Source organism: Leptodactylus fuscus, chromosome 5 (genome assembly GCF_031893055.1).
Source record: "Leptodactylus fuscus isolate aLepFus1 chromosome 5, aLepFus1.hap2, whole genome shotgun sequence".
Classification (NCBI taxonomy): domain Eukaryota; kingdom Metazoa; phylum Chordata; class Amphibia; order Anura; family Leptodactylidae; genus Leptodactylus; species Leptodactylus fuscus.
Window position 1 is genome coordinate 199560136 of NC_134269.1, and position 26789 is coordinate 199586924.

A 26789-nucleotide genomic window follows, 5' to 3' on the forward strand; every position below is an offset into this window, starting at 1 on the left:
CTCAAGCAGTTTTGAGGCGTACGGGAGCAGTGAGATGGGACGATAGTTGGCTGGGGAGGACGGGTCGAGGGATGGTTTCTTAAGTATAGGAGTGACAGTGGCGTGTTTGAAGGCAGAGGGGAAGGATCCATTGGTTAGGGATAGGTTGAAGAGATGAGTTAGGGCCGGAGTAATGACTTCAGTGAGTTTGGGGATGAGATGTGACTGGATCGGGTCAAGTGTGCAGGAGGTGAGGTGGGATTTGGAGATTAGTGAGGAGAGTTTTTCATCAGTGATGGTGGAGAAACAGGTCAAGGATGAGGAGTAGTGAGCAGTTGGGTGGATGGATTGTCGGGGGAGTAGGGTGAGACTGTCTCTGATGGGTCAATTTTAGTTTTGAAATAAGAGGCAAAGTCGTCAGCTAAGATAAGTGATGTCAAAGGGGGCGCAGGAGGACGGAGGAGAGAGTTGAAGGTGGTGAATAGCTGTTTGGGATTGCGAGAGAGTGCAGATATGAGTGTGGTGAAGTAGACCTGCTTTGCGGAGGTGAGTGCGTTCTTAAATGTGAGAACTGCCTCTTTGTAACTGAGGAAGTCTTTTTTGGAGTGGCTTTTCTTCCAGAGGCATTCTGCAACCCACGAGGCACGTCTCAGTTTTTTAGTCAGGTTGGTGTGCCAGAATTGTCTATTGATCAGTTGGGCTCTGGTGTTTGTGTAGGGGGCTACAGAGTCCAGGGCTGAGGTAATGGTGGTATTATAGAAGGCAGTAGCGGCATCTGTGTCCTGGAGTGAGGATATGTTAGTGAGTGGTAGGAGAGAGTCTGAGAGGGTGCAGGTGTCAAGGCGGTTGAGGTTCCTGCGGGGGTATGTTGGTTTAGAGGTTGGGGTGTCTATTGGAGAGGAGACGGCAGAGAATGTCAGCAGGTTGTGGTCACAGAGCGTGGATGGAGAGTTAGAGAGGATTTGCTCCACAGACTCCTGGCCTTCCCAACTCACTTTTGTTGAGGACTATAGGTTGAGCTCCTGTGCTTCAGAAGCTACTGCCTTTGGTCGGTCAGTATTAAATTCCGTAAGGCGAGGAAACCCTCCCTAGGGGGATTACTTGCTATATCCCCGCATTGTGCTGCTGGTAGGACGAAAGGGAATCGTTGATCATGTAGATAATCTGTTTTCCCTTAGTCCTTCCCCTCCCTAAGCTATGTCTTTGTAGTACTTTAGTATTAACACACGAGGGGGGGAGTCTCTGTGCCCTCTTATGGGGTTGTAGTCATACATATTCATTTATGTTGATTAAAAGTTCTGCCTGTCCTACCAGCACACAGGGGCAGAAATACCCTGCATTGTGCTGCTGTTAGGACTAAGGGAAAACAGATTGGAGCAACATGGTGACTCAGTGGTTAGCACTGAAGTGCTGGAGTCCTGGGTTCGAATCCTGCCAGTAACAACATCTGCAAGGAGTTTGTATGTTCTCCCCATGTTTGTGTGGATTTCCTCCCATTCTACAAAAGACACACAGATAGGGAAAAATGTAGATTGTGATCCCTATACAGGGCTCACAATCTACATAAAAAAAAAAGGGGAAACAGATTATCTACATAATCAATGATTGATTCTGGGACAACCATAGTAAGTTGAAAACATTATAACTTGGGACTATAACTTTATGTAAAACTAGATATTGGTTCTAAAAAACCCCAAAATAATAGAGATATAAGAAAACTTATGTGATTTAGCTCTAGCAAATCTGTATATATAAAGTACAGGAATAAGACAGGAACTTTTTAGAAGTTTTCATAGTACATCCAAAAAATAACAAGTAGCTGCTCTTACGTGTTGTCCAAGGAGCAGCTCATCCTGACAAGTATAGTAAAGTAGAGAACATGTAGTACTGCGCTATGCTATAGAGAGGCGCTACCAGACACAGTGCATAGACCTCACTGATACAGAGGGTTACTAGTATAATAGTCCTGCTGATCACATGACCATGGACTATATCACATGACCACAGACTGTATATCACATGACCACGGACTGTATATCACATGACCACGGACTGTATATCACATGACCACGGACTGTATATCACATGACCACAGACTGTATATCACATGACCACGGACTGTATATCACATGACCACGGACTGTATATCACATTACCAGACTGTATATCACATGACCACGGACTGTATATCACATGACCACAGACTGTATATCACATGATCACGGACTGTATATCACATGACCACGGACTGTATATCACATGACCACGGACTGTATATCACATTACCAGACTATATCACATGACCACGGACTGTATATCACATGACCACAGACTGTATATCACGTGACCACGGACTGTATATCATGTGACCACAGACTGTATATCACGTGACCACGGACTGTATATCACGTGACCACAGACTGTATATCACATGACCACAGACTGTATATCACATGACCACGGACTGTATATCACATGACCACGGACTGTATATCACATGACCACGGACTGTATATCACATGACCAGACTGTATATCACATGACCACAGACTGTATATCACATGACCACGGACTATATATCACATGACCACTGGCTTATGTTTATTCACTGGGAGTAAGCAGTGTGAATGGCAGCAAGCAGAGATCTAGAAAACCATGAGAAATAGATATAGAAAGTATATTGGTAAATTGTACAACTTATTATTACAGAAACATTTGTCTCTCAATGTTGGTCTGAAAGTGCCCAACCCCTTTAATGCTGCTGACTCTGGCATCTGATTCAATGACATCTACAAAGAAACAAAGTTGATATGAAATGAATCAGAAGTCAGTAAAGTTTGGGGGAAAAAACCGGCAAAATAATCTAATAGACATGAGAGTCCATCAGAGACAATGTCTTACACATTCCTTATAAGGTCCTTGTGAGTCAGTAAAGCTCTTACCTTGGATCATCCGAAACTGTTAGGGTGCTGTAGGGCTCTTCTTCCTGAGGCCTCCTGAATGTCTTTATACTATGTACAATATTTTAGTACTATGGTAAGTAGGTGTCCAGTCTCGTGTTCGTTGCTTGTGGTCAGACCCCGACACCAGACTGCTGGACTACTCTATGGATAACCCATCAATACTAGAAACCGTTTCACCTCCTTTAATGCTAAGGTTCTACGTAGCGTCCCACTGCAAAAAACCACTGCAGGGAAAATGGTGGCGGCAACACATCGTGGTTTTTCCCGCAGCGCTTTTCACAGAAAGTTTGCAGAGGATTTTCCGGACCTTCTGCCTCAATTACACCTATGAGAAATCCGCCGGTGTCTCCATAGGTGTAATTGAGATGCTGCGATTACCAAAACCGCAACAGTTTTGGAAATCTGTGCATATTTTATCACACTGTAGGAATGGGATTCACTAGAATTCTCTGTAAAACACCAGGTAGGGCCCCGGCCTAAAGTAGAAAAGTCTCAGGTTGCTGCGGTCATGCTGTCTCTCCAGTCATGTTAGGCCAGGGCTACACAAACTTTTTGTCTTTTTACTGAGTGTTTTTAAAAAGGTGACTCCTTCCTTCTTCTCAGAAAGTGACATCACATTGGGTCAAAGGGAAATGCTACAGCTTAGTCCCATTAAAATGAATGAAAGAGACTGAACTACATGGCCAAGTGACCAAGAGATGTGCTGTCACTTCTGGAGAAAAAATGGCCATCTTTTCTAACCCTGCCATACCCTTTAAAGGGATCCTATCATTGGATACACTTTTTTTTTTTTTTAAGAAAGGCTATTCTTCTCCTACCTTTAGATGTCTTCTCCGCGCCGCCGTTCAGTAAAAATCCCGGTTTTCTTCGGTATGCAAATTAGTTCTCTCGCAGCACTGGGGGCGTCCTCAATGATGCAAGAGAACTCTCCAGCGCCGCCTCCATCTTCTTCTGGAATGCCCTTTCCCTGCGTCTTCTTCCGTCCTGAGTTTCAATCTTCTAGGCCTCGGGCCTCAGGCAGAGCCGACTGCGCATGCCCAGGCCACAAGAAAACGGCCGCTTACACAGTAAGCTGGTGTAAGCGGCCATTTTCTTGTGACCTGGGCATGCGCATTCAGCTCTGCCCGAGGCCTAGAAGATTGAAACTCAGGATGGAAGAAGACGCAGGGAGAGGGCGTTCCAGAAGAAGATGGAGGCGTCGCTGGAGATTTATCTTGCAGCACTGTGGACGCCCCTAGTGCTGCGAGAGAACTCATTTGCATACCAAAGAAAACCAGGATTTCTACAGAACGGCGCCGCGGAGAAGACATCTAAAGGTAGCAGAAGAATAACCTTTCTTAAGGCTATTCCTACGTGTTAGTCAGAAAAAAGGGTAGCCAATGATAGGATCCCTTTAACTACTGAACAGCTGCAGCCCAGAAGACTATATACCTCTTGACACTGAGATAAAGCCGGTCTAAGGAGCCTCTATAAGCGCTGAATCGGCATTGCGGCCCATTTCTTCTCAGGGTTGGTGGGAGATCCCAGAGTCTCCCAGGTAGTCTCATGAATTGTATGAAGCCTCCTGCCATACAGATAGAACGCCTATGCTATTAAAGGAGACAATGAAAGACTCTACATCATACACAGTAGCCATCATTGGGAATGTTTTAATGACTTATAGCTTAAAATGGGGGGAAAAAAGTATATTACAAAGAAATAGAAAACAAAATGCACAACAAAATGAAATTACATGATCAATAACTCACCAGCCATGAGTCCAGAAACCTCCCAGCTCCCCGTACACTGACGTGTAAAGATATACACATACATACCTGGTATACAGCTCACACAAATCCACAAGGAGAACAGAGGAAAGGATGACACAATTCATATCTTAGTACAACTCGGAATTTACTATACATTGGTCATGTGCTCATAGGTTTATCTGTGAATGTGCATTTATATATACTTTGAGATATAGCATCTATTCAGTTCTCTACAGCATTCACAGAGATCGGACATTAAAAATAGAGATGATAGAGAAGAAAAACAAACAGAAAGTGCGGAGCTGGAAATGTGGAGGGAATAAAAGTTAAGATTTCATCAATTTCATTCATGTCTTCCAAGACTGTTAATAAAGACTCGGCAGAAATCGGCATTGATATATCTACAGACCGTCTGGTTCTTGGGTATATACAACATTCTACGGAACACTTTGGCCAAAGCTGAATAGGACGTCTGTGTGGTCATCCTGTACAGTATAAGAGTGGGTCTGTCAGCTTCATAGGTCGCCCTATATATTATAGTTACAGGTCCATACTAGTAGCCAAAACAGTCTCGTAGTGTAAGTCCGACTGCCCATGACCATTAGGCCGCTGAGTATTCGCTTACACATTGAGACCTTGAGGACCATGAGGACGTGGAGTTAGCGCTCCAGCCTGGCTCACTAGGCCTCGGGGTATTCATACTAAGAGACCGGTGAATTCTCTCAGCACTACCACAGCAAATGAGCTGTTTCGGCTTCTAGTCTTCAGGACTAGAAGCCGAAACAGCTCTGGCAGTGCTGAGAGAATTCACCGGTCTCCTAGTATGAATACCGCGGAGGACGTTTAAAGGGAGTCTGTCAGCAGAATAATGGACATGGAGCTACTTGCCGTACCCTGAAGGACTGTCTACACCAGGGGTCCTCAAACTTTTTAAACAGTGGGCTGGAGGCAGAGCAGGTCGCACAGACATCGGGAGTGGTGCCCTCCAATAGGTAAAGTGAAGTGTGCTCAGTGGCCTGGCCCAAGCATCCCAGGACCTTCATTATAAATGCAAGCATGCCGGCATTGTCGGCGGGGCCAGACAGAAGTGCTTGGTGGGCCGCATGTGGCCCGCAGGCCGCAGTTTGAGGTCCCCTGGTCTACACTGTTTCCAAACATGCCTTTCTTATTGTGGATTGCTGCCCCGTTATAGAGAAATCCATGCTTTTATAATTATGTAAATTCAATTAAGAGGGATTTTTGGGGCGTGTACTCTGCAGCTCAGACTTCTCTGTTACAGCCTACATCGGTCACCCACTGACACCTCTCAGTCCCCATGTACCAGAAAGTGACACGGACCCCTTTCAGAACAAGGCAGTGGTGGAGAACTTGTGTAGACTTAGCCAACCCCAATACACTTTGAGGGTTTATCCACATCACGTTATTACATTCGTTTACAGGACGGCCGTCCATTGACATAGAGATGGGGACCGCCCGAACGGAATACCGAACGCGTTGTCAAGCGGTGAGCAATGAAAGACACAGACCCCGTAGACTATAATGGCGTCCGTGTGTTTTCCGCGCGGTGTCCGTAAGAGTCAAGTAGTTCATGAACTCGTGTGGAGAACACATGGACCCATTATAGTCTATGGGGTCCATGTGCTTTCATAGCTCACTGCTTGTCAATGCATTCGCTATACCGTTCGGGGGGGAACCAGGCCTAAGAAAGGTTTCTGGAAACAGTGCAGGCAGCCTCACAAGGTACGGTGATCCACTTCATGACCATTGTCCTGCTGACAGACTCCCTTTAAGCTAACAGATCTGTTTTAACAAAAAATGACACAAGAGCCATACATTTACAAGAGAAATCCACAATCAACCATTTTCTGTATTTCTCAGTGTTGTTGCCAAACGTTGCGTTTGATTTTATTAGCATCTATTTACATACAGCAGCAACATGACAGTAAGCCTGGCCAGGCCGCAGATATGAGAGATGACCCGTCGGCTCTCCTGACATGTCTGTTTTAGATCATAATATAAGTTAGGTTTTTTGTTTTTTAATTCCAGCGCCAACAGCTTGGTCCTCGCCTCAATGCTGTAGCCAATCCTAGGCCTGAGCAGGGACGTGTACACACAAGGTGCAATTGATCTCGTGTGGTAAGTGTACAGGTCAGCCGGCTAATGGCCCAAATATAAAGGAAACCTTCCCCCTTCCGGGCTGGCTGGGACTGTCCGTGCTAGAAGGGATGACCTGTAAAACTTCTTTTTATAACCTGACAATTTCCGAGTCTGATTTAGTTTGTGTTAGGGGATAATAACACTCCTTAGGGAGTGGGCACCTTCACAGGCGTATGGAGACTTACAAGTCTTTTTCGCTCCACTGGGGAGGATTATGGAAAAATCTGCAAATCTGTTTTCCAAGATGTAAATAGGAAAACAGTGCCTCTGCTTGCTGCCCTCTAGGGGTAGCCCCCTTTAACATCATGCACGACTTAGTTTGTGTTAGGGCTCGTTCACACAAGCAAGAGGGGGTGGATTTTGACGCCGAATCCATCTCAGAATCCGCCCCCTGACAATAGAGGTCTATGTAGCTTCCTTTTAACGGTGAGCGGTATGTTCCTGCTCACAGATAACAGAAGCGAGCTGCCCTTTCTTCAGGCGGATGCCGCGGGTGATTCAGCCCCGGCGTCCGTCTCGCGGCAGCACCCTCTGGACTAGGCCCATTCATTTGGGCCTACTCCGGAGCGGGAAGCCACGACTGTTGGAAGTTGCGACAGGCGCATTTTGGTCCCGCATCAAAATCAGGACCAAAATACGCCTTCCCATGCCCCATGTGAATTAGCCCTAAGGAGTCATTGCACACAATAGGAGACGGTCAGCTATATATCCTAAATCTTATACATTTCCCAAAGAAATTACCGAGAAAGGGCACAGGGCAAAGGTCTAATAAAAGATGCTCCAAGATGATTTGACACGTAATGCCGGTATTTATTAAAACAGCGATATCGGGAGAGCCATGGGCCAAGTCTTCCATTATCTGTGAGTGTAAAGAACGCGAGAGCGGAGACAAATACATGAAATCGTGATAAAAGCTGGCTTCACAGAAGTAGATACATTAAAACCATTCCTTCTATGGGTATTATAAATAATGCTCACAACTTAGGTCGCACATGGGAACGGCACAACACAATGCTCGGTGTTGTAGTACAAAATATAGAGATATATGAAAAGACAAAGAGACTTCCTTTCACTGGAAAGATATTGCAAAGCTTTGAATCCGTTTCAGCTGCCAGAAGGTGACAAAACAAAGAGTCGACATCATCCGGCTGAGCATAACTACAGGTAAGTATGATCTGCGTGTGAGGTTGGAAAGGACAAGTCTTTAGTTGCATGTGACGTGATAAAGGTCCAGACTGTGCACATGAACAACTCTTACTTTAAGTCCAGACCATTGTGTCCTTATGCATCGCTGGCACACATGAAGGCTTGCTGCTTTTTTCCTAATAAGAAAAGCATGAAACATGATATGCGTTCTTAAGCCAAAATAAAAAAAAAAAATCCTTTTTTATTTATTTATTTTAATCAAAATACCAATGGCCTAGAAGAAGCTATAGTAACAATCCTTTAGAAGCTTGTCTGATATACGATTAGGATGCCCTGCGCCCACCCACAAACCTTTATTCATTTCTACATCAATTTGACTGATGGTCATATAAATCCTCCATAGACATAAGAGAACTCAGCAATGTCAAAGGGAGCAGCTAACTATCTTGTGTGTATGGGAGGAGCTAACTATCTTGTGTGTATGGGAGCAGCCAACTATCTTATGTGTATGGGAGATGCCAACTATCTTATGTGTATGGGAGCAGCCAACTATCTTATGTGTATGGGAGATGCCAACTATCTTATGTGTATGGGAGCAGCCAACTGTCTTGTGTGTATGGGAGCAGCTGTCTTGTGTGTATGGGAGAAGACAACTATCTTATGTGTATGGGAGCAGCCAACTATCTTATGTGTATGGGAGATGCCAACTATCTTATGTGTATGGGAGCAGCCAACTATCTTATGTGTATGGGAGATGCCAACTATCTTATGTGTATGGGAGCAGCCAACTGTCTTGTGTGTATGGGAGCAGCTGTCTTGTGTGTATGGGAGAAGACAACTATCTTGTGTGTATGGGAGCAGCCAACTATCTTATGTGTATGGGAGATGCCAACTATCTTATGTGTATGGGAGATGCCAACTATCTTATGTGTATGGGAGATGTCAACTGTCTTATGTGTATGGGAGCAGCCAACTGTCTTGTGTGTATGGGAGCAGCTAACTGTCTTGTGTGTATGGGAGAAGCCAACTATCTTGTGTGTATGGGAGCAGCCAACTATCTTATGTGTATGGGAGCAGCTAACTATCTTGTGTGTATGGGAGCGGCCAACTATCTTATGTGTATGGGAGCTGACAACTATCTTATGTGTATGGGAGCAGCCAACTATCTTATATGTATGGGAGCAGCCAACTATCTTATGTGTATGGGAGCAGCCAACTATCTTATGTGTATGGGAAAAGCCAACTATCTTATGTGTATGGGAAAAGCCAACTATCTTATGTGTATGGGAGCGGCCAACTATCTCGTGTGTATGGGAGCGGCCAACTATCTCGTGTGTATGGGAGCAGCTAACTATCTCGTGTGTATGAGAGAAGCCAACTATCTTATGTGTATGGGAGCAGCCAACTATCTTATGTGTATGGGAGCAGCCAACTATCTTATGTGTATGGGAGCAGCCAACTATCTTATGTGTATGGGAGCAGCCAACTATCTTATGTGTATGGGAGCAGCCAACTATCTTATGTGTATGGGAGCAGCCAACTATCTTATGTGTATGGGAGCAGCCAACTATCTTATGTGTATGGGAAAAGCCAACTATCTTATGTGTATGGGAGCAGCCAACTATCTTATGTGTATGGGAGCAGCCAACTATCTTATGTGTATGGGAGATGCCAACTATCTTATGTGTATGGGAGATGTCAACTGTCTTATGTGTATGGGAGCAGCCAACTGTCTTGTGTGTATGGGAGCAGCTAACTGTCTTGTGTGTATGGGAGAAGCCAACTATCTTGTGTGTATGGGAGCAGCCAACTATCTTATGTGTATGGGAGCAGCTAACTATCTTGTGTGTATGGGAGCGGCCAACTATCTTATGTGTATGGGAGCTGACAACTATCTTATGTGTATGGGAGCAGCCAACTATCTTATATGTATGGGAGCAGCCAACTATCTTATGTGTATGGGAGCAGCCAACTATCTTATGTGTATGGGAAAAGCCAACTATCTTATGTGTATGGGAAAAGCCAACTATCTTATGTGTATGGGAGCGGCCAACTATCTCGTGTGTATGGGAGCGGCCAACTATCTCGTGTGTATGGGAGCAGCTAACTATCTCGTGTGTATGAGAGAAGCCAACTATCTTATGTGTATGGGAGCAGCCAACTATCTTATGTGTATGGGAGCAGCCAACTATCTTATGTGTATGGGAGCAGCCAACTATCTTATGTGTATGGGAGCAGCCAACTATCTTATGTGTATGGGAGCAGCCAACTATCTTATGTGTATGGGAGCAGCCCCCAATTATCTTATGTGTATGGGAGCAGCCAACTATCTTATGTGTATGGGAAAAGCCAACTATCTTATGTGTATGGGAGCAGCCAACTATCTTATGTGTACGGGTACCCCCCAACTCTCTACTGGCATCATCGGGAATGGAATCCGTTTGATCAAGGCCTTTCCTTTGTTCCCCCAGTTTATAAGATGCTACCGAATATGTTTGGCAGTGGTTCTCTCCCCCCCCCCCATAGAAAATGTATATTCATTTGAGCTAAGTGTGCATGTTCATGGTGAGGAATGGCTGTAGGCTGGACAAGCACTCGAGGAGTTGTCCTGAAGCTTAAGACTTACCTTGCTGTATCTGGTGGATTCTTCAGGGGTTCCAGCCTAGTTGTGACCCCTGGGTCACCTGATTGGAACAAGAACTGACCCCTGGGTTGCATCGCCTCCTCTCATTGTGCTATGGCTTGATTGTAATAAGCAGCCCCTATGTAACAGGTCATTTACCTATAAGATCAAGACAGGAGGGAGTTGCAGGGGTCCAGGGCTGGTTCTGATCAAGTGACCTGAGAGTCTGAGCCAGGGCCGAAATCCCCAGGTTCATGATGAAGAATATGCCGGATAAAGCAAGGTAAGTTTAAGTCCCTGGAGAACCCTGTTCAGCTGACATCTATGAAAGGGGTTTAGTCTCCCTTAACTAATAAGAAACACCCCCCACTAAAATAACAAAATAAAAAACACATAAATATTTTTAATTACTGGTCAAAAACTATGTGACCCCCCCCCCCCCCCCAGTATTAGCAGCTCAGTAAATGACATCACTGAGGTGGGGAATGTCATTCACATGGGAGTTTACCCCGTTTAACACAAATATAATCCAAATTCTTTATTCCTAAAGTCAGGACCTAACTGCCTAAGTTTCTTAGCAGCTCCTTTCTCTTTCGGCTGTGATTTCGAAGGGCTAGTTCACAAGGGGGAAAAATGGCGCGGATTTTGACGCGGAATCTGCCTCCTCACAATAGAATCCTATGTAAACCGCTAGCATTTTTCCACTAGCAGAAAAAAAGAAGCGACATGACCTTTCTTCAGGGGGATTTCGCCTGCAAAAACCAACGGGAGTCAATGAGAGGTCGGAAAAACTGTTAGCGGTTCTGGACGCGGTTTTTTTCAAGGTCCATACACTGTGCTGGAGGAAGAAAAAAAAAGAACATAGGCGCCTCACAATCCCCGTATATTGCCAGGTTTGCCGATCACAAGCACCGAATTCTTGGTCCGTGTACGCTGCAGGACCTGAGCTGACGTCACCACCTCAGGCATGGGGCTCCAATTGGACGAAGCCACTGCGGGGGCGGAGCTATAGAACTGCAATCCGGCCTTTCACTGACATGAAGAACATGGCGTCCTGCATGCCGGCATCGCTGGAGCCCGGCGTGGACTGGTGAGTCCGCCGGGGCCCCGGGGGTGCAGAAGGGGAAGACGTAACTGTGACGAACTCCCGCAACTACCTGTGCCATGTGCCGAGCATGGCTACAGCAGCTGCGCAGCACGGTCTGCCAACCCTCTGCACCCCGGTAATCTCGGCACACGGGGAGCCCGGGGTGGGTGGAGGGGTTGTTTAGGGAGGGAAAAAACGGGGCACAGGGTGTGGTGGGTGTGTAGGGGGCAGGAGGCCCGGGGTGGTGTGAGAAGGGGGTGAGGGAATGGAGGAGCGGGTAGGGAAAAAAGTTGGGGGGCCAGGAGCGAGAGGAGGGGAAGTGGGCCGGAGGGGTGCAAGGTGGGGGTCCATGGGTGCACTGGTGTTGGACAGGCCCACTGCGCCCACAAGGCAAAGGCAGGGGGGCAGGGTGGCACTGCAGGTGGCACTGCAGGTGGGGCACGCAGGGAATGAGGGGGCCGCAGACGAAGTCGCGGGTATAGCTAGTCTCTAATAAGGACGCATATGGATGACATTCTACAACACTATTGCGTTGTACTGAAGAAAAAGTAAACCTACAAAGTAAATCTCAAATTTTGCAGGAAACGGCTCATTGGAAGTTTACTAAAAAAAAATAGCAAAAAAACAAACAAAAAAACCTACTACTGTTACCTGACAAAGCTACAAGCCCAGCCCAAAAATATGTCCATTACCATTTTTTTTTTCAGGTTTTTAGCTAGCCCTCTCTCTATTCAGCTTCCCACAGAGCTCAGGACCACCCTGTATAATGTACAGATGTCCTGTATATAGGACAGGCCAAACTATATATATAATTGCAACCCCTTTATAAGAAAAAACAAAACTAAGGCTCCGTTCCCACGGAGTAACGCGCCACGCATTGAGACACGTATACACATGTCAGAGTGTGAGCGCTCAAAACAGATCCCCTTCACTTCAATGGGTGCCGGCTTATGTGCGCTACACGTTGAAATCAATGGGTTAAAAAGCCTCCCATTGATTTCAATGTGTAGCGCGCGTGAGCCGGCACCCATTGAAGTGAATGGGATCTGTTTTGAGCGCTCACACTCTGACACGTGTATACGTGTCTGAATGCGCGGCGCGTTACTCCGTGGGAACGGAGCCTTACATGAACTTTTGGTCAAGGTTGTGAAGGTCAAATTAATACAGAAATTCTACAATATCTGGCGGGTTCTCAAACTTTCTACCCCTGTATAACGGTGCCACGTGTTGCTCAAGTACTCACTTCTGTTACTCAAGGGTAGAAAAGTCACAAAATTAAAGACAAACATATATTTTTTTAGATTGTCACGCGTTTTAGACAGATAAATATTGGTTTTAGAAGGTTTTTTTTATCCCACAAAACACCGACAGGAGAACAAGGTCACAAAAAATAATATATACTATGGTTATAACCAAAAACTCCTCAAACCTGACGCCCATTGCTTTGAATAGGAGTCAGAAATGTGCGTTACATTTTCCAGTGTGCCTTATTTGAGTGCCAGACCTGGCAATGAATCCCTGGTGAATGGACACAATGGCCACATACAGATCAGCCTCAGGGAACCGGCACCGATCAGCCCCACAATAGACATATAGTAGGTGTCAAAATTTTTAATTTTTTTTTGTTGTTGTGTGAACTTAGCATTACAAAGGTTTACTTTGAACATCCAGAAGCCAGACATTATATTGTATTAGATATTATATATTTTTTTTCTAATGGTACATATTTTTTGCCTTTGCTATTACGATGAAATGTGAAAAGCATTTTCAGAGCTTTACGGGAGACAACGGGACAAAAGAAACCTCAGCGACAATTCAGCGAGGGGAATTTAGGCTGTGCAACAGTTTTGTGGCAAAAAAGTAGCAGATTTTGCCCAATGTGTGCAATTATTTGTCCATGAGAAAAGCGAGGAGGGTTAGGACCTGGTTCACATATGCGTTCGGTATTCCTGAATGGGGACCCCTGAATGGAATACCAAATGCACTAACAGCACATGGACCCCATAGACTATAATGGGGTCCGTGTGTTTTCCACACGGTGTCCGCACAAGTCATGCGGACAGAAAAGTACTTCATGAACTACTTTCCTCTCTGCATGACTCGTGCGAACAGTGCGTAGAAAACACACGGACCCCATTATAGTTTATGGGGTTCATACTATACTGACTTTCCTATGAAAGACACCTATAATATAGCCAACATGACCTGTCTTAGGCTGAGTTCACACGGGGTATTTTGGTCAGGATTTTGAGGCCGTATCCGCCTCAAAATCCTGACCAAAAAGACAGCTCCTATTGAAATCAATATGCCGGTCAGTTCTTTTTTCCGGGAGCCGTTTGTTCCGGCTCCTGGATAAAAGAAGCGACATGCTCATTCTTTTAGGCGGAGTCGTCTTGCGACATCCGCCTGAAGACACTCCCATTCATTTGGGCCTAATCCAGACCGGAGTGTGCGACTGGAGACCGGTGCAATGCATTGGCATCCAGTCACAGCTACCCATATTTTGGCCCGGAACCTCAGGTTCTGGACCAAAAAACCTTACCCTTACTGTAGCTTTGCCCACCCATTTCCTCTTCTTCTATTGCATTGCCCCATCTTTTTTGTAAAAAAACAATCAAACAAACCTTAATAAAATATAAAATAAAATAATCTAAAAATAAAATAAAAAGTTGACGCCCCACCCCAATAAAAGCCTATTTCAGTAAATGACCTCTATGGGTCGCATTGAGTCACTGCAGAGAGGGGCGGGGGAGGAGATGAGCTCTTCACATAGTGTCTACCATTATTTTCAGCATTTAGGACATTTTACATAAGGACCATCTCCATTGGGGATCGGTGTGCAAACTAGTGCAAAGTAACTTTCAAGGGTGTTGCTTAAAATTGACCTAACTAGTTTGTATGGCCGCCGTCCTCTGCCCTAATAAGACAAATGAGGCTATATACCTATATACACCCCTTGCTATGACGTATGTACATTACCCATGATCACCTTCTTGAATCTCAAAGTGCTGTCAACAGGTTTAAGATGTCGCTCCTGATTCATGTACATGTCTACGTGTATGTCATATCTTACATTTTTGGCTACATGATGTATCGTCACGTGACGTCACGCTACGACAGACAGGTAATATTTGGTATTATTATCCTCCCGCTCTTACGGATGGCCGTGTGATCATCAGAGAACATAACCGTATAGGCCACCAATATAATGTTCCTACACAAAAAAGATCATAGTAATACTGCATGCAACGGTTAATAGAAAAAAGACAACCCCCTCCCCCCCCCCCCCGGCAAAATAAGTTACCCAAGCTAAGTGAGAAGACACAACATAAAGGTAAAAGTTACCAACAAATTCATAGGAATAAACGAATAGACTGTAAAAGTGCGGATATGAGGAGAGGGTCTAGTCTAAATTGTAAAGAAGAACCTGGTGATCATACAAAGGTTTGAGGTTTTCTCCTATGGATTTACGCGTACACATACATACACCGTGACGTACGTCTACTCGACAGGATGTTTGACGTTTGTATCCACCACAGAATGGAGTCCCCTGCTAAGTGCTGTGGGGTAAGGGAAAGCTGCATTGTTGCTCGTGTAACCTAGATTTGCAAGCCGTGATAGAGCTTTTATGCTACCTGGAGGTCTCCCTGGGCTGACTTTGTATCCGGCGGCTTTGGTTGTGCCCAATGGTCTGCCAGGACTTGTTTTAAAGCCAGCCGCTTTGGTGGTTCCCAGAGGTCTGCCGGTGCTGGTTCTGTAACCTGCCAATTTAGTGGTACCAGAAGGCCTCCCGCGTTTGCCGGATCTGCCGAGGGTCTTCTTTTTCTTTAAATCACTTTTTGTGTCCAGGTCCCTGCCGCTCGTGGTCTGCAAATGTGCCTCGTTGATGGTTTCCTGTGTCTGGCAGGAGATGTTTTTGTGGCTGACGGTATGGCTGTATTTACTTGGCTGCGTGGCGTACAAGCCGAATTGCTCCACGCTTCTCATGCTGTCTTGACCGAGGCAGGAAGATTTACCACTTCCACAAAAAGCCACATTGTTATTTGCGACCGGACGCATCATTTTCTAATAAGGAAGAGCAAAGAAACCTTGTAATAAGCAAGTGATTATTAAACATGACTACACATGTATACGGATCATACAAGGGACCCCTCCGTATACCTTCAGTAATCATGTCTATGTACAGGTATAGAAAAGTTTCATCACTTCCACCAATTTTTTCTTTAGCCCCACAGTTCCCGACCAACCAGTGCACTTAGTTTTGGTGCCTGATAAACAACTTAGGCTCTCTACTGTCAAGTGGGTGGTCTTCGGCCAGCGGGATTCTGAGCTTTGACATAGGCCTTGGACTAGACAGTGTTATAGAGCCCCCCTGCCCGTTCTGGTCCAAGACCACCCACCTAACTAGTTTGCACCAAAACTAAAAGCACTTATTGCTCAGGAATAACAAGAGCTAGAAGAAAAACTCCAACTGTGCCGGCATTGGTGGCAGCACCTACTAAAGGTCCGCTTTAACATTACAAATAGTATTTTAACTGCACTATCAGAAGGAATGTTAAAGGGACTCTATCATTAAAACGAATTTTCTTCTCGATAACACGTAGGAATAGCTTTAAGAAAGGCTATTCTTCTCTTAACTTTAGATGTCTTCTCCGCGCCACCGTTCGGTAGAAATCTCAGTTTTCTTCGGTATGTAAATGAGTTCTCTCGCAGCCCTGGGGGTGTCCCCAGCACTCAAACAGCACTGGGGGTGGTCCCTAATGCTGCAAGAGAACGCTCCAGTGACGCCTCCATCTTATTCTGAAACGGCCTCTCACTGCATCTACTTCCGGCACTGGCTTCAAACTTCAACGCATGCGCAGTCAGCTCTGCCGTCGGGCCTCAGGCAGAGCTGACTGTGCATGCCCGCCTGGTGTAAGCGGCCATTTTCTTGTTGCGAGTTCCACAGTAAGCTGGGGTAAACAGCCACAAGAAAATGAGGCCCAGTGGCAGAGCCGACTGCGCATGCGTCAAACTTTGACCCCCAGCGCCGGAAGAAGCCGTTCCAGATGAAGATGGAGGCGGCGCTGGAGAGTTCTCTGGCAGCATTGGGAATTCATTTGCATACCGAAGAAATCCAGGATTTCTACCGAACAGCGGCGCGGAGAAGACATCTAAAGGTAGAGGAAGAATAGCCTTTCTTAAGGCTATTCCTACGTGTTAGTCAGAAAAAAAAAACAAAAAAACATTTTAATGATAGGATCCCTTTATCTCTACTTTTACAATGGATTTCTGTTTAATTTTTTTCATTTTATTTTAGCAGTTTTATAAAACATTTACATGAGGACAAAAAAGATAGAAAAGAAAGCGAATAAAAATGAATGGAGAGGTTACAAGTCACTAAAGACACAGACCTACGTGCAGATCACTGACAGTGTACAGCGTGCCTAATCTTTCAAATAACTTTAGATTTTCTTACAACATTTGCATAATTAATAAATATTGTTATAATATAATTATTTATGACTGGATTTGCCTCATTCCCCTGAAATTCGCTGCTGAAACCCACTTTCTCTCCCGAGTACAGGTGTAACACAGAGGAGCGGAGGGGGCACAATACTATCTCCAGAATTACTAAAGTTATATCTTCAGCCTGGACTCATCACCCAGAACCAAAATCGTACAAGTGTTTTCGGTCACCTCCCCTCCTGCCCAGGCTCCTATGTATTACTACACCCATACTCCCCTATACTCACAGAAGTAATGAGGATTTCTGCTGCCAAAGAATACAGAGGGAACAGAAAGTGGTTTTCAATACAAGATATTAAATGGATTCTACCATTAAAACCTCTTTTTTTGTGGATAAGACGTCGGAATAGCCTTTAGAAAGGCTATTTGTCTCTTACCTTTAGATGGGATCTCCGCCGCGCCGTTCCTTAGAAATACCGGTTTTTAACAGTATGCAAATTAGTTCTCTGGCAGCGATGGGGGCGGGCCCCACTGCTGCTCGAGAACACGATCCTGTGACGCCTCTATCTTCGGCTGGTTCCTCCCCTTCTCTGTCGTCTTCCTCCTGCGTCACCTCCGACGCCTGCGCAGTTTGCTCTGCCAGTGAGACACTAGTAGAGCCGACCGCGCATGCCAGCCGGCGGCCATTTTTGGGAGACCACTCTTGCTCTCGTAGTTCAATGCAGGAGCGGCCTCCTAAAAATGGCTGCTGGACGGCATTCACACTCGGCTCTGCTGGTGTCTCACTGGCAGAGCCAACTGCACAGGCGTCGGAGGTGACGCAGGAGGAAGACGACAGAGAAGGGGAGGATTCAGCTGAAGATAGAGGCGTCGCAGGATCGTGTTCTCGAGCAGCAGTGGGGACGCCCCCATCGCATTTTCAGCACTGGGGCCCGCCCCTATCGCTGCGAGAGAACTAATTTTCATACCGGTAAAAACCGGTATTTCTAAGGAACGGCGCGGCGGAGATCACGTCTAAAGGTAAGAGACGAATAGCCTTTCTAAAGGCTACTCCGACGTCTTATCCACAAAAAAAGAGGTTTTAATAGTAGAATCCCTTTAATGACGCTAATTGTTGAAAAGCATAGAAACCGCATCATATTTTCAGAATAGCAGCTAATCCGGGACTTCTAGAATAAAACACATTTATGTTGATGACATGTAAGCGAGTATTCATGTATGTAACTATTCTAAAGTTTGTGGATTATTTGTAGTAGAGGGGGAACGTCTCGGGTATGCCATATAAAAAGATGTACTGTCACCTCTCAGCATCATGGCTGGGTGATAAGGAACGCCCCCTCATAGTACAGCGCAACACACAGTACTGTTAGGAGGGGCGTTCCCAGTTACACAGTCAGGGACGCCCTTCTGACAGTGAAGAGCTATCGGTAACGGCACGGGGCACATATAAAATCGCAGGTCCTCTTTAACAAATGTTCCCTCCTTTCTGTGAAATCCTGCGTTATTTTTTCCCCATTCCCTTGCTTCTTTATTGAGAGCTCTTCTCTGTTTCTCACTGTGTACAGAGTACGACCCTGTGACATGAAGAGAAAATGAAGGTGGGGAAGGGTCACTGCAAACAGCTAAATCTCAGGCATTGTACATAAATAAAAGTAGAAAGTTGCTTTTGGTGTCATATGAAAGAGGAGATTCTCAACTTCCATATAATACTAAGGATGTATTTCTATACGAACAGTTTCAGAGATGTCACTGTCAGGATTGGAATATCTACAGGCAGCTAATATAAAAATCCCAATGATGACTGTGTTTTCAACCAGTGACATCTCTGGAAATCGTACAGGTAGAACTGCATGTTATAATACACCTAAAATAAACCTCCTCTTTCATATGACACCAAAAGCAAGTTTCTATCATTTCTCCTGCCTGAGGTATAGCCATTGGAAGTTATCCCCCTCCCCACTCTCATTTTCTCTTCATTTCACACAGCCCGCCTATATCCATATACAATGAGAATCAGGGAGCAGCTCTATATAGAGAAGCAAGGGAGAGATTAAAAAAAAAAAAATGCTGAATTTTTTTTAACTGTCTATTGGTGCTATTAATGGGTTAATAAATGTACCTATATACTTTTTAGTGTGTTTTGAGTGATTTCTGGGTGGCTCTGGGGCCCCTAGTGTCTCCTACTTTTGTTTACAAGGTTCAGCTTCCTGCTATGTAACTTCCTAACCCCTAACCTCTCTCCCCCCCTCCCTGTCTCTCTAGCTATTCTATATGTCCCACCCTACCTACTCAGCCTAACCCCCGACCCATATTACATACTTATCCTTCATGGCTTCTTCCTGTGAGACGACCTCTCCTCCTCCTGTACTGTGCGCGCGCTCCTTCTCCAGCGCTGAGTCACCTCTACCGCGCATGCGTAGACACGCAGTAGAGGTAATTGACACTGCTAGGAGAAGAGCGCGCACCCTGCCAATACCGGAGGAGTCGTCTCGCCGGCAGAAGCCATGGATGGCTAAGTATGAGTGAAGTGGATGGGGGGGGGAAAACGGATCGTCACCGGATAATCAGAAAATGTTCATAGGGTGGTCACATGACCGCCCCATGAATATGGGTAACTATACATATTTTTAATAAATAACGTTATATAGAAAGTAGGAGGGGGGAGGGTGTTTAGATTAGTGTAGGGATTTCAAAATATCCCGGACAACCCCTTTAAGTTTTAAGTGATTTCTGGGTGGCTCTGGGGCCCCTGGTGTCTCCTACTTTTGTTTACATGGTTCAGCTTCCTGCTATGTAACTAAATCCCTCTGTAAAACCTGTACTGGATGTTATAACATATATACACAGAGCATGGGGTGCATATTGTACCTCAAGTGTCTAAAAGTACAAAGAAAAATAAAGAATTACAGAAAACAAACAGCTATATCCTCTGATTGGTAACCTGCCTTGAAATTTTGTTCATCCAGAAAAAATGGATCGCAAAAACCGGGGTGGGTAAATGATTCACGTACATGCATTCCAGGCAGATCCTGACGTCGGAACATGGCGACTTCCAAGAGACTGTATTTAGAAGAAATCCAGAATAATGTGCACGCCGGCAAGCAGATCTTCTAATAAAGAGCCCTCTGGAGACGGCCACATAAAATGCATATGGGCAATCGCCTTCTGGTTACTGACTTCAACTTCTTCAACCTGCATAAGGAAAAAAATAATTTATTTTTAGAAAATAACCTGTTAAAAACTTGATGAAGAGACGTATCTACACAGCTAGCTAGTAAGGCTATATCATGCACCTAAAAGCGCCCCCTCCAGGTGCATACATTGCATTGGCCCCGTTATATCAATAGTGTGGTCTTCTGACCTCTATCGGACAGTAGCCCCCGGGGCTTGTTTTTTTTCTTAACTGTATGCAATAGATCAGACTTTTTTTTTTTTTATTTAATGGATCCTTATGGCTTACAGATGCTATTTTTAGGCACCAGCTTTCACAAAGCATACATTAAAGGGATTCTAACATTAAAATCACATTTTTTTCTCGATCACACGTAGGAATAGCCTTAAGAAAGGCCATTCTTCTCCTACCTTTAGATGTCTTCTCCACGCCGCTGTTCAGTAGAAATTCCGGTTTTCGTCTGTATGCAAATGAGTTCTCTCGCAGCACTGGGGGCGGTCCTCAGCACTCAAACAGCACTGGGGGCGTCCCTAATACTGCAAAAGAAATCTCCAGCGACGCCTCCATCTTCTTCAGGAACAGCCTCTCCCTGTGTCTTCTTCAAACTTCTAGACCTCGGGCAGAGCAGACTGCGCATGCCCACAGGCTACAAGAAAATAGCCACTTACACCAGTTTACTGTGTAAGCGGCTATTTTCTTGTGGCCGCCGGCATGCGCAATCGGCTCTGCCAGAGGCCTAGAAGATTGAAACCCAGGATGGAAGAAAACACAGGGAGAGGGCGTTCCAGACGAAGATGGAGGCAGCGCTGGAGATTTCTCTCGCAGCATTGGGGATGCCCCCAGTGCTGTTAAACAATGAGGACCACCCCCAGTGCTGCAAGAGAACTCATTTGCATACCGAAGAAAATCGGGATTTCAACCGGACGGCGGCACGGAGAAGACATCTAAAGGTAGGAGAAAAATAGCCTTTAAGGCTATTCCTACGTGCTAGCCACAAAAAAAGGGTATCCAATGATAGGATCCCTTTAACTTTATCACACCCTAAATCAAGATGCAGTGACTTCCACGATCTGGTGGTATTAAATTAGGAAGACAACTACTAACTAGGTGTAAATATCATTAGATTTACCCCCAGCTTCAGAGCCATTACGGCAGTGACACCAATATATTATATCACGATGAGACCGAGATATGTAGAATAGTTATATACCGATGATAGAAAGACTTCATGTTCAATAATGTATGACGTGTGCAGCGAGCCCGAACCTACACAACATTCACAGCAGTCAGTGGAAAGAAGCTAATGGATGTTCCTGCGACTCGATGTTTCTCCGTTGTCCAGACCGTACTAAAATGGGAGCCGGCGCTATGAAATATTAATGTAGCAGAAAAGCACTTGCCGCATGAACGTAATAAGGTGAGTCCACGGCAGCAGCAAAATTCCCATACAATATTCCATCTCCTAATAGATCGCTGCTCCCCCATAAACTAAGCAATGCAAACATCACCCAGTATACGGGAACAGATGGTGGATACAAAGAAACCATTAAAACAAAGAGATTTATATATAACACACGTAACACCTAGGGTAACATGTTATATATCATGCTAAACGCATTTGTATTTTTCTCATGATTTATTTTTATATGTACCGTACATGTAAGTGCTTGTGTTACAGAATACTGTATACCCCCCCACACTGTCCAATAGGTACGTCACCTCAGGACTCATCATACATGTGGCACATATCATGTCATGTATAACATACCATTGTATATACATGGTTATAATTTCCAAAAAATTCAAACACATGTAGCCCATGTAATATTGAAGAATACATATGAGATAGAGATGGGCGAGTAGTATTCGATCGAATACCTCGCTGCCATAGGATTGCGTGTAAGCGACTGAACACCAAGGGGTTAAGCGCATTGAATATTCGATGCGTTTAACCCCTTGGTGTTCGACCGCTTACACGCATTCCTATGGCGGTGAGGTATTCGATCGAATACTACTCGCTCATCTCTAATATGGGACAGTGATGACAATGTCTGTACAGCGCTGCGGAATATAATGGGGATAAATAAGTAATAATAATAGAATACTTTATTGATCCCAGAGTAAATCTGTTAGGGGAATAGGCCTCTAAAGTCTTCATAGGTCATTATGTTTCTCCTGAGACGTGGCTATAAATTGAGCTTTCGAAAAAGGACGCGACATTTACAGGAACAATTACTCGTCCGTCATACGTCTGCATCACAGACATATTGACCTCAATAAAAAAATATGGGAACCCATAACAATAGGCAATAACTGTATGATTGGTGGGGATTTGACTGCTCGGCCCCCCCAAATTCTCTGTGTGATGAAGCGTTAATGTACATGTATAAGCAGTTCTCCATTGACTTCTATGGGACTGATGGAGCATTGTACAGGATTATCTCCATTAGTCCTATATAAATGAATGAAGGGTGACCATGTATGTACACCACAACCCCATTCACAGAAGGAGCCGGGCACCAGTTTTCATGAATGGTGATGTTCCCGATTGGTAAATTTCTGATGACTCGCATGCAGTTTTTGAGTTAAGGACTGAAGTGGACTCCGCAGGAAGGAAAAATTCTTCCTTTATAATCCCCTATGACTTTGAAACTGCTCCTGGTTTTGTCTCCAAAAATTGCATTGAAATGCTGCAAGAAAATCAACCAAAAGATGGCTTGTGTGATTACACTCTAAGGGTAAGTTCACACGGGGTTTTTTTTGGTCAGAATTTTGAGGCCGTATCCACCTCAAAATTCTGACCAAAAAGATGGCACTGAAATCAACGGGAGCTGATCAGTTCTTTTTTCTGGGAGCCGTTTCTTCCGGATTGTGCCTCGCGACATCCGCCTTAAGACGCTCCTTCTTCCTGACTAGGCCCATTCATTGGGCCTAATCCGGAGCAGAGTGAGTGATTGGATGCAGGGGTCCGGAGGTGGCCTCTGCCTCAGTTTCCAGACCAAAAACCCTGTGTGAACCCGGCCTTAGGGTAAGTTCACATGGGGTATTTTGGACCGGAACCTGAGGCGGAGGCCGATCCAAAATACAGGTAGCCGCGAGTGAATGTGCACCGGCATCCAGTCATGCACTCCGCTCTGGATTAGGCCCAATGAATGGGCCTAATCAGGAGGAGAGTGTGTCTTCAGGCTGAATTGTGAGGCGAAACAGCCTGAAGAATGAGCATCTTGCTTCTTTTTCGGGGAGCCAGTACAAAACAGCTCCCATTGATTTCAATGGGAGCTGTCTTTTTTGATCAGGATTTTAAGGCGGATATGGCCTCAAAATCCTGACCAAAAATCTCTGTGTGAACTTACCCTTATACTTCTACCTTTTGCTCAATTCACACTTGGCTTTGGCTCAAAAAACTGCAACAAAAAAAGGCTGTTTCCGCAACGTGGGGCCTCAGCCTTAAAGAGGTTCTCTGCTTTGCACATTCCCTACATGTTAAAAGAAAGGTCCCTTAACAAGAGGACGATGACAAGGCGCAGACTGTAGTCTAGGCAGAGTCTGGCAGTAACATTTCTTTGTAATACCCACCATATCATTTCCCCTACAGACGTGTGCACTAGTCCTGATCATGGCTGATGGGAAAGTAATAAAAACCCAGCAGCTCTAAAACAGCAACAAACTGGTGTCACGTGGCAGGTAATGCGATCCTCGCCCTGTATACAGGATGTGGCTATGTATATAGTAATGGACTCTCGCCTCTTCTTGCAGCTGCACTTCTGGAGAGGCAAAGTACATTATGGACAAAAAGAGATGTCGGGCGGCCCTTAAAGGGTTAAACACTGTCCATTTCAACACCCCAGAACGTATATTTACTGTACATTTCTTTCGGGTCTACCATCACGCAAACAGTGTTACCAATTTTTACAAGTGTTCTTGTTTCCTGGAGGTTTCTCAGAAATTATTTTGGGGAACCTTACACCTTCAGCTCTGGTTTATGTGCTTATTTCCTCCCCCTCAGGTCCTGAGCTGCAGTTTTGCCTTGTTTTTATATTGTAGTATCTGCAATGCTGTATGTTTTACTCTCCCTTGTAAACGTGAGACTCCGAGGGAAGAAAAATAATATTTCAAGAAAAGCTGAGACGCTGCCGTAGTTGGAAAGGATCAAAAAGGCCCCAAAATCCAAAAGCATTCGAGAGGCTGAATCCGCACCTCCGCTCACGTAGACAAAGCAGACCTACAGATAAAAGACTACAAGGCCTTAAAAACAAACAAATTTTCTGCAGTTCTTTCTACAGTTTTCGTTCAGTGTTACAGAAACCTTTCCTATTATCTGGAATAGAATTACAGACATTATTAGGCCCCTCTCCAGTGTTTTCTTTAATCATTAGCCCTAAGGCTGTGTTTACACGGGGTTTTTTTCGGCGGAGGCTGTCTCAGGTTCCGGTCCAAAATATGGGTAGCGCACCGGCATCCAGTCACGCGCTCTGCTCCGGATTAGGCCCAAATGAATGGGCCTAGTCGGGAGTGTCTTCAGGTGGATTCACAAGGCGAATCCCCCTGAAAGAATGAGCATGTCGCTTCTTTTTCCGGAAGCCAGTACAAACTGGCCGACTACCATTGATTGCAATGGGAGCCGTTTTTTTTGGTCAGGATTTTGAGGCGGATACGGCCTCAAAATTCTGACCAAAATACCCCGTGTGAACTCAGAGTTTTTTGGTCAAGATCTGCCTCAAAATCCTGACCAAAAAGACGGCTCCCATTGAAATCGGCCAGGTCTTCTTCCCGGGAGCCGGTTTGTTCCGGCTTCCAGAAAAAGAGGCAACATGCTCATTGGGCCTAATCCGGAGCGGAGTGCACGGGCAGTGCACCAACATTCAGTCGCGGCTACCCGTTTTTTGAACTGGAACCTGAGGTGGCCTCCACCTCAGGTTCTGGTCCAAAAAATCCTGTGTGAACTTACTAGCTGGCGGAAAAAAAGAAGTGACATGTCCATGCTTCAGGAATTTTCCGCCTGAAAAAATCAATGCAAATCAATGGGAGGCAGAAAAACGGCTAGTGTTGTTCTGAGGCGTTTTCTGTGGTATTTTTTTGACAAAAAAACGCCTCAAAAAAAACACCAGGCGGATTTTCCGCCTACCATCGACTTGCATTGATTTTTTCAGGCGGAAAATGCCTCAAAAAAACACCTCAGGAATTTTCCTGAGTGGATTTTTACTGACCAAAAAAACGCTGAACTCAGCTTTAGGGTACAGGGCATACTAAGATAAACTGAAGAGAGAGTTCGGAAATTTGATCTAAGAAATTTTTTTTTCAAGGTTATGGCCAATTCTCAATTTTTATTTTATTGTTTTTGTATTTAAAAAAATTGAAAACGAAAAATATAGTGATCTGGTACAGCGAGAAAGAGTCTCCTATATCTGATGCAGGATTTCTTAAGTCAGTGAGGAGACTACTGAACTAGGGTTGTAGCAGAAGCAGAACATGGCATGGAAGACACCGGACCCCAGGGCAGGGTAAACACTCATTTCACAATCGAGAAAGCAAATTAATTGATTTATGCTAGGTTCACACCAACGTTCAGCTTTCCATTCCTTGGGGACCCTGAAAAACGGAAAGCTAATCTGTTTAAAAAAGCGGTTACCTGTGGAAACCACAGACCCCATAGACTGGCCAGGTTTCTGCCTGAAAAATGCAGAGAGAAAAATCCTGTTGCAGGGGATGTATACCCCAAGCAAAGTTTGAGTACTGGTGTGATCCCATCCCTACTGAAGTATGAGATCACTCCACTGGAACGTCCTTCAGCTTATTCTTCTTGTTCACACGGGGTTTTTGGTCTGGAACCTGAAGTGGAGGTCGCCTCAGGATCCGGACCAAAAAACGGGTAGCCTTGACTGGATGCCGGTGCAGTGCACCAGCATCCAGTCGCGCACTCCGCTCTGGATTAGGCCAAATGAATGGGCCTAGTCAGGAGGAGGGAGTGTCTTCAGGTGGAAGTTGCGAGGCGACTAGGCCTGAAGAAGGAGCATGTCGCTCCTGAGCGGCTCTCATTGATTTCAATCGGAGCCGTCTTTTTGGTCAGGATTTTGAGGTGGATACAGCCTCAGAAGCAGATGCGGCATTTTACAGTAGAGGCAAAGTGGATGGGACTCAAGCCCACTTTACAGTAAAAAAAATGGTGTGAACATGCCGCAATTTCCAAAACCAGTGCAGTTTTGGAAACCGCAGCATGTCAATTATATCTATGGAAACATTTGCGGTTTCCCTATAAATATAATTGTAACAGAAAGTCCATGGAGGGAAACCTCTGCGAAGTTTCTGTTTAAAGCGCTACGGGAAGAACTGCGGTGCGTTGCTGCCGCGTTTTTTTCCCACAGTGCTTTATTGCTGCGGGTTGTCCCATGAGGCCTTAGCCTCAGAGAGGTTTTTCAGGCAGAAAGCTACATTATTAATTATCAAAGTGCATTAGGTTCACACTGAG

General features: G+C 45.1%; 1 protein-coding gene across 3 annotated transcripts in view; it reads right to left on the reverse strand.

Moving 5' to 3' along the window:
* Positions 1 to 4564: 4564 nt before the first annotated feature.
* C5H5orf24 (chromosome 5 C5orf24 homolog) overlaps positions 4565 to 26789 on the reverse strand; it is a 29967-nt gene continuing 7742 nt past the window's right edge. Inside the window, exons 2-4 of one of the 3 annotated variants that reach the window (XM_075275049.1) lie at positions 20097 to 20343; positions 15339 to 15768; positions 4565 to 8169 (exon numbers count right to left, since the gene is read on the reverse strand). In XM_075275049.1, the coding sequence (XP_075131150.1) occupies positions 8129 to 8169; positions 15339 to 15768; positions 20097 to 20195 (570 nt within the window). In that variant the 5' untranslated portion in view covers positions 20196 to 20343 and the 3' untranslated portion in view covers positions 4565 to 8128. Of the gene's footprint in view, positions 8170 to 15073; positions 15769 to 20096; positions 20344 to 26789 lie in introns of those variants that run through there. The other 2 variants (XM_075275048.1, XM_075275047.1) reach the window with 2 other exon arrangements.